This window comes from Athene cunicularia (genome assembly GCF_003259725.1).
Source record: "Athene cunicularia isolate RWA chromosome 23 unlocalized genomic scaffold, athCun1 chr23_part1, whole genome shotgun sequence".
In the NCBI taxonomy this organism is placed as follows: Eukaryota; Metazoa; Chordata; class Aves; order Strigiformes; family Strigidae; genus Athene; species Athene cunicularia.
Genome location: NW_020799130.1, coordinates 2511057 through 2518070, shown reverse-complemented (window position 1 = coordinate 2518070; position 7014 = coordinate 2511057). Strand labels below are relative to the sequence as shown.

At 56.4% G+C, this 7014-nt stretch overlaps 1 protein-coding gene across 1 annotated transcript; it reads left to right on the top strand.

Moving 5' to 3' along the window:
- Positions 1–384: 384 nt before the first annotated feature.
- BSDC1 (BSD domain containing 1) lies at positions 385–7008 on the top strand. The gene is made up of 9 exons (XM_026863388.1): positions 385–604; positions 1192–1362; positions 1483–1537; positions 1940–2055; positions 2396–2464; positions 2674–2755; positions 2947–3486; positions 4562–4665; positions 5203–7008. Exons 1-9 carry the CDS (start codon positions 509–511, stop codon positions 5233–5235), a joined length of 1266 nt encoding a protein of 421 aa, XP_026719189.1. The 5' UTR covers positions 385–508; the 3' UTR covers positions 5236–7008.
- The last annotated feature ends 6 nt before the right edge of the window (positions 7009–7014 follow it).

The following is a 7014-nucleotide window of genomic DNA, read 5'->3' as shown; positions in this document are numbered from 1 at the left end:
GGCTGTGGTGCGGCCCGTGGCCCCCGGAAGGGGCCCGGCCGGTACGCGGAGGGGGCGTTACTTGTTACAGCCGCGGGAGGCAGGGACCCCAGTGCTGCGCTGGGGTCTGATGGCTCAGGGGAGCCGCGGTGGGCTGCCGATGTGACAATCCCTACCCGAGTAGGGAGGGCATGTGCTTGCAGCGTCGCTTTTGGATGTGTAATTTCCTGCCTGTGGCAGCGTTGCTTATGTTAATCACACACAGAACGCAGAACAAGGTTTTTCCTAACCTGTCATTTCCTATTCTTAGCTTAAAAAACCCCACTGTAATATATTTTGGGCACAGCAGTTTCCCGTTGTTATTCTGGTCCTCCCCACTACACGAGTTGGAGTAAGGGTTAAAGGCTTTTGCACTTTAATCTTTATAATGTGCCAGGTGTTCCCAGGGTGACTGTGGCTTTGTTGGAGAGCAAAAAGATTACACAGCCTATCTGTTGTCTTCTTATAGTCCACAGAAGCTTTGGAATTCATGAAACGGGACCTGGCCGAGTTCACTCAAGTAGTGCAGCATGACACAGCCTGCACTATCGCTGCTACGGCCAGTGTGGTCAAGGACAAGCTGGCAGTGAGTATAGGAGTGAGAGAGCTGGGATTTGTGTTCAGAAAGCGAAGTGGGGGGTGAGTAGGATGTACCTGTCTCCGAGGACAAACCACGACTGTAACCATGAGCATCAGGTTTCAGACTTTCTCCCTGGGGCAGGTTTGGTGCTGAGCACTGTGTGGGATTTCCTTGCTTGTAGTGGTTCCTGTGCTTTGCCTCTGCCGGCGTGCTCTCTGGGTGGGACACTGGCAGCGTCACTGTCGTGTGACACCGGATCTCCACACAAGCTGTCAGCCTTAACCCCGCACAGCTGCTGCTGTGACAGTCCAGCCCCCAAACCAGCAGGTCCCTGAACCTGGCTGTGTCCTTCCCTGCAAAGCCTAGACTCAGTTCTTCACAAACCTATTACAAGGCCTACCTGCCCCATTACCACCTGAGGCTAGTGCTGGCCACCCCACCCTTCTTCTAGCCCAGCCCTGGCCACACAATCCCCTCATTAGCTCTTTGTAGGCAGAGGCATCCTGCTTCCTTAAAGGAACCGATCCAGAAAAGAGACTTGTCCTGCTGCTGCTGGCACTGTTACTTACCCTGTGCTGCTTTTTCTCTTCAAGAGGTCAGAAGGTTCATCAGGTGCAACTGAAAAAGTGAGGAAAGGACTTTCTGACTTCCTGGGTGTCATCTCGGACACATTTGCTCCCTCGCCGGATAAGACCATTGACTGCGATGTCATAACGCTGATGGCAACACCCACAGGTACCACAGAGCCCTATGACAGCGCCAAGGTGAGTGCCCTGTTCCCAGAGCTTCCCTCCGGGATGTGGGATCCCGAGCCCTGTCCTCTGGGGGCTCTGCTGCTGCTGCCCCTCCACTGACAGCTCTGCCCTGTGTGTTTTCTCCTCCAGGCTCGCCTCTACAGCCTTCAGTCAGACCCAGCCACCTACTGCAACGAACCTGATGGTACGGGGGGTGCTCAGTGGTGCTGCTGAGCCAAGCTGGCCCTTGCCTGGGGTCTGTGGGTTGTCCTGAATTGCCCAGAGCCTTTTGCCAGCGGGTCTGCTGGCTGCCTATAGATGGGATCACCATTTATGAAGAGCAAATCAGTCTGTTGCCTCGGGGACTGACTTAGACTGAGAATTTGCTGGGCCAGTTCAAACCGCCACTGCGGCTTGTGCTACTTGGCCTTGTGCTGGCAGAGGACCCATGACGTGGGGTGGGCTCAGAGACCCACCTCTCCCTCCTCCTTTGCCCCTTGCTCACCCCCGCTGGCCTAGTCTGTAGTATCTTTTTGATTAAACTTCACAAAACTGTTCCTGCCCTGTTTGCGTTGAGGACTGTTATCTCTCTGCTTGTCCTGTACAGGTCCTGCTGAGCTCCTTGAGACCTGGCTCTCTCAGTTTAACCTAGAGGAGAAGAAAGGGGAGATCGCAGAGCTGCTGGCAACCAGCCCTTCCATCCGGGCTCTCTACTCCAAAATGGTAAGGCCCTGCCTGGCTCCTGTAGTGGGCAACTGTTGACTTGGGGTATGGTGCAGGGAAGCCCTGAGCTGCTTGGACCCTGCAGTTGGTGGTAGAAAGGACTGTGGTTGCATGGTAAGCTGGCACAGGGATATTTGGCAGCATATTTTATTCTTCCCTGCTTGCTTGCCACTGGCCAGGAACAGAAGATCCTCTGTGTCTACCTGATGTGTGTCTGAGCATCTGCCAGTGCAGGCTTGGTCGCAAGTGCACCTGAAAATGCAGGTTATGGAGGGGAACAAGGCAGCAACCACAGCCCTCCCTGTGACGTGACTCATCGTGTTTCCCCTGTCGCTTCCAGGTCCCAGTGGCTGTTTCTCATTCTGAATTCTGGCAACGCTACTTCTATAAAGTGCATCGCCTGGAGCAGGTAGGTCAGGAGGTGGGTGTCTCCCCCAGTGGGTGGGCACTCCAGGCAAGGAGCTCGCTAACACACACCAAAAAGGCAGAAGATACTTTTTTTTTGAAAAGCAGGGATCTAGGCTGCCTTGTCTGTGTCCTTGTCACTGATGCTGAAATGCTGGGGGGGAAGAAAGGCACTGGGGACGTGAGTGGTGGCTGATGCTGGATTCCCTGTAGGATGAAGCCCGGAGGGAGGCTCTGAAGCAGCGCGCGGAGCAGAGCATTCACCAAGAGGAGCCAGGCTGGGAGGAGGATGAAGGTGGGTTGGATGGTTGGGGCTCTGCGGGAGGGCTGGTGCAGACCTTGGCAGGTCTCGGTTAGAGAGGGTGGTGCCTCCTCCTCGCTCCCATAGACTGAGCTCCCAGCCCAGCTGCAGCCAACCCCTGCTGCACTGTCAGCTGCTGCTGCGCTTGCTGAAACATCTCTCGCTTCTCTTCTGCCTTCCTACAGAGGAGTTCTTGGGGATGTCACCCCTGCCTTGTGCAAACGTGAAATTTCCAGAAGCAGCAGAGAAAGAATCTGCCCCCGCAGCCCTGGAGGGAAGCTACCCCACTGCTCACAAGGGACCCTCAGAGGAAAGCTGGGCCGTTCTCCCCCCGGAGCTGGCCCCAGCAGAGGGGAGCCCCTCTGAGAGCAGTGAGAGCATCTCCCTTGTGACTCAGATTGCAAACCCTGCCTCTGTGCCTGCTGCGCAGCTACAGACTGGAGCACAACCAGCTGGGACCGGAGACCTCTCCCAGAGGCTGCTGGAGGCCACCTCGGAAGAGCAGAGCTCCCTGCCAAAGCCCCCAGAACCTGGTCACCTTTCTGCACCCGCCTGCAAGTCTGCAGCATCCTCAGAGCAGCCGGCTGTTACAGAGCTCAAAGAGGTGGAGAGCAAAGCCCAGGGCAGGACAGAGACTCTGAAAGAGGAAGGACCAACAGATCTACGAGTCTTCGAGCTGAACTCGGATAGTGGGAAATCCACTCCCTCCAACAATGGCAAGAAAGGTGCGTATGTAGGTCCAGCACAGGGCCTGAAACCTTCTGCTGGGGGTGGCAGCTTTTGGGGCAAGGGCTCTGTTTTTCTGATGATGGGGAGGAGAAAAGAGATTTTGCCAAAATCACCCACGAAGGTTAGATCCAAAGATTGTCTAATGGGCAAAACTGAAGTGGAAGCAAATCTTTATGCTATTGGGCAAGGTCAAGCAGGTCACATCCGATGGTGACAGTGTGCTCTGAGCAGGTGGCTGGGCCAGTGCTGCGGCTGGCTCTGGCCTGAGCCCTCTCCTGAGCCCCCTTCCTGTGCTCCCTCAGGACAATTGGAGGGTGAGAGTCCTCCAGGACGCTGTGACTAGGGGATGGCACAGCTCTGGCTGATGCTGCTGGCAAGCCTTTCCTTGCAGGGCATTCTGCCTTCAGCAGAGCCTGCTGCAGGTCTCCCAGAATAATGATTATGTCAGTTATAGTATTATAAAGCCACTGGAAGCAGCCCGAGCTCCAGCAAGGTGGCTGAGTATCATCAACTGGGTCTGGGAGCAGAGTCAAGTTAGACAAGAAGTCAGAAGTCTGCTGGCTGCGCAGAGCTGGCCTTCGGTCCCTGGTCTGCTGGGCGCTGGGGCAAGGCTGCGGGCTGTGTAGGGAGTGTGGTGTGACCTTCCCTCTCCTTGTCACCACTAGTGCTGCTCCTCTGCCTCAGGAGGTGGTTCCTTCTGTTGGGGCCTAAGACAGTCCCCGTATCTAAGTTGCTCCTGTTATTCCTTATCTGTTGTGTTTCGATGTGACTGTAGTGTGACACACCCGAGTTCTCCCAGGCTGGAGGAGGATGTTCACCTCTCCCACTTGTTCTGAACCAGCCCTTGTTGCGAGGGAGGTGCAGTTCAGTCCATCATGTCTCTATTAGCGAGCTGGCAGCCTGCTCCTGGGAATGAGGGAGGCTTTCTCACCTCGGGCAGGCTGCTGTAGAGCTGAGCCTCGTGAATACCAGGGGCTTTGTGGGTCTGCTTGGCCAGCTGCATGCTTTGGCTGGCGTGTCTGGTGAGCGCACGGGGCTCCGATGGCTCAGTCGTGGCGTCTGTGGTTACAGGCTCCAGCACAGATATCAGCGAGGACTGGGAAAAGGACTTTGATTTGGACATGACTGAAGAGGAGGTGCAGCTGGCGCTCTCGAAGGTGGAAGTGTCTGGGGAGGTGAGTCGAGGGGACTTGTTCCCTCAAATTCTTCCCAGAAACCATCAGCAATGCCTTGGGGTGCTGCTGCTTGAGCTCAGCCGTTGGCGAGAGCAGTTTTTACAGTTTGAGGGCAGATCCCTCTGAGCTCTGTGTCCAGCCCCAGTGCTGGAGCCAAGGCTGTGCTGCCCGCTGCAGCGGGATGAGGCTGCTGCTGGCCTGGAAGGGCAGCGCTGCAGCAGGCAGCTGCCTGCCTGGAGCCGCTCACAGGAGGCTTCTTGAAGGCGTGACTCGCTCTTTGAGGAGGGCACGGAGCCTGGGATCTCGCTGTGGGAGTCCTGGGTGGTAGCTGGAGCAGAGAGTGGCTGCCTGGATGTGCTTAAAGAGGGATGAGTGTGCAAGTTCTCCGAGGGAACAGAGCAAATCCCTGTTGTGAGGGTGTGGGAGAGGGAGGATACGTCAGGCTGTGCTGTCTCAGGTGCCCTGGTCAGGAGGATCTATTGACAAGTGGCTGTAGAGCTACAGAAACAAACTGAGGGATGTTCCTCTTGTTTCCAGCTGGAAGATGAAGAGTGGGAAGACTGGGAATAAAGCGACTGCTTCCAGTGTGTGTCACAGGCTCATTTCCACCATCGAATGTGAATTAAATCACGGACCGGCTGTTCCTTTGTGTTTAACTGTGCTGGGGATTGCAGTTCCAGGCTGGAGGAGTTTTCATTCCTGCTAAATCCTGTGGGCAACTCATGTGACCCCTTCAGACCTGGAGGAGGAGGAAGCAGGAGTTCACTCGTACACTTAGCTGCTAGGAGCCCATCTTAGTAGGTCCTAGAGACTGGCTGAGCCAAAACTGACTGCCCAAAAGCGTCGGGTAGGGGCAGATGTGATGCAGTGAGGGGTCCCCGGGGAGAGCTGGGCACTCGGACACCTGGCAGGATTGCTTGGTGCCACCAGACTGCCAACTGGCTGATTGTTTGCTTGTGTGTGTGTGTAGTCTACAGGCAGTTCAGAGGCTCTTGGGTGTGAGTTCTGCCTCGCTTGCTGCTCTGTGCTGCTGGCCAGGCTGTCCCTGGAGGAACCCCCGTGCAGGGAGTGGCCAGGGGCTGGAGGTGCTGCAGTAGAAGCTCCTTCTGCTGTGCCACTCCTTGCTGCAAAGAAAAGGCAGTGGGCTTGCGGTTTGACCTGAAGCCTGGGCAGTGCTGGAAGGAGCCAAACTCCCTGCCAAACCCTGAGCTTCTGCCTGGCTTTTTGTCTTGGAGGCTTCTTCTAATGGAAACTCCCATTTTCTGCTGCAAGAGCAGCAGCTCCTCCAAGAGCCAAGGCCTGCTGCTCCTCCCTTTGCAGCCGCACTTCCTTCCTCTCCTGGGTTTTGTGTACTTCTAGTTAAATTCTCCAAGCAAAGTACCTGTGGCTTGCTCTTACTTGAGCCCCTCGGGGCAGGCAGTGATTTGGGGTCCTCCTGGGAGCAGAACCCCTCCCTTGTGGTGCCCAGTTCAGCCCTTGCAGAGCCCCAGTCTGGCCCACTGACCACTTTAACCTCCACCTGGGCACCGAGGCTCAGCCTTTCCCTCTCCCAGCCTGGGGGGAGGCAGAAGCACCGAGGCGCGGGTGGTGCCTGTTGGCTGAGGCTGTGTCTGTCTCCTCCTCCTCCTCCTCTCGTGTCCCACCCGTGCCAGGCCTCACGGCCCCCGTGGTCACCGGCTTTGCTGCACTCGCTCGGGCTCCTTCACTTAAGCCCCCCGGGACTGCTTGCAACGCTTCCTTCGGACCCATGGCCTCTCCTGGGGGCAGTTCCCTTCTAATGACCCAAGACGCTCCTCGGCGGACGTTGCTAATACGCGGCTCTGACGGGACAGAGCCCTCGCTGCTGCCCCGGCCTTTCGGGTGGTGGGTTTATATGTGCTACCTTTGTCCTCCTGCCCCTTCCAGAGCTGCTTTGTTGGAGCTGTGAGTTTCCTTCTGGTTTGGGATAGCGTTAACCTAGGTGCACTTCTTGGAAGAGTTGGGATTTTGTTGGTTTATTTTTATTTTTTCCCCTTTGAGGAGATTCTCGAAGGCAGCTGCCCGCATAGACGCATTGGTGGCGGCGGTGACTTCAGGCACTTACCCCAGAGCACGTTTGTCCTGTGAAACCCACAGAGGTCAGGGACTGAGCTACAACTCTCCTCCCGCTCCATGTACAGGCCCAGCAACGTGCTGCGGCCTCACCCTGTCCTGAGCTCAAATTTAGCTGTAGCGGGAAAACCCGTTGTGGGTTGGTGACACCAGTGGGGGTGTCAGGGTGGGGGGCTCGGGGCTGTGTTCCCTCGGGGTTTGATGGGGTGAGTCCTGGCTGGAGAGCTCTCATCTGTGTCACTTTTTTTTTTTTTTTTT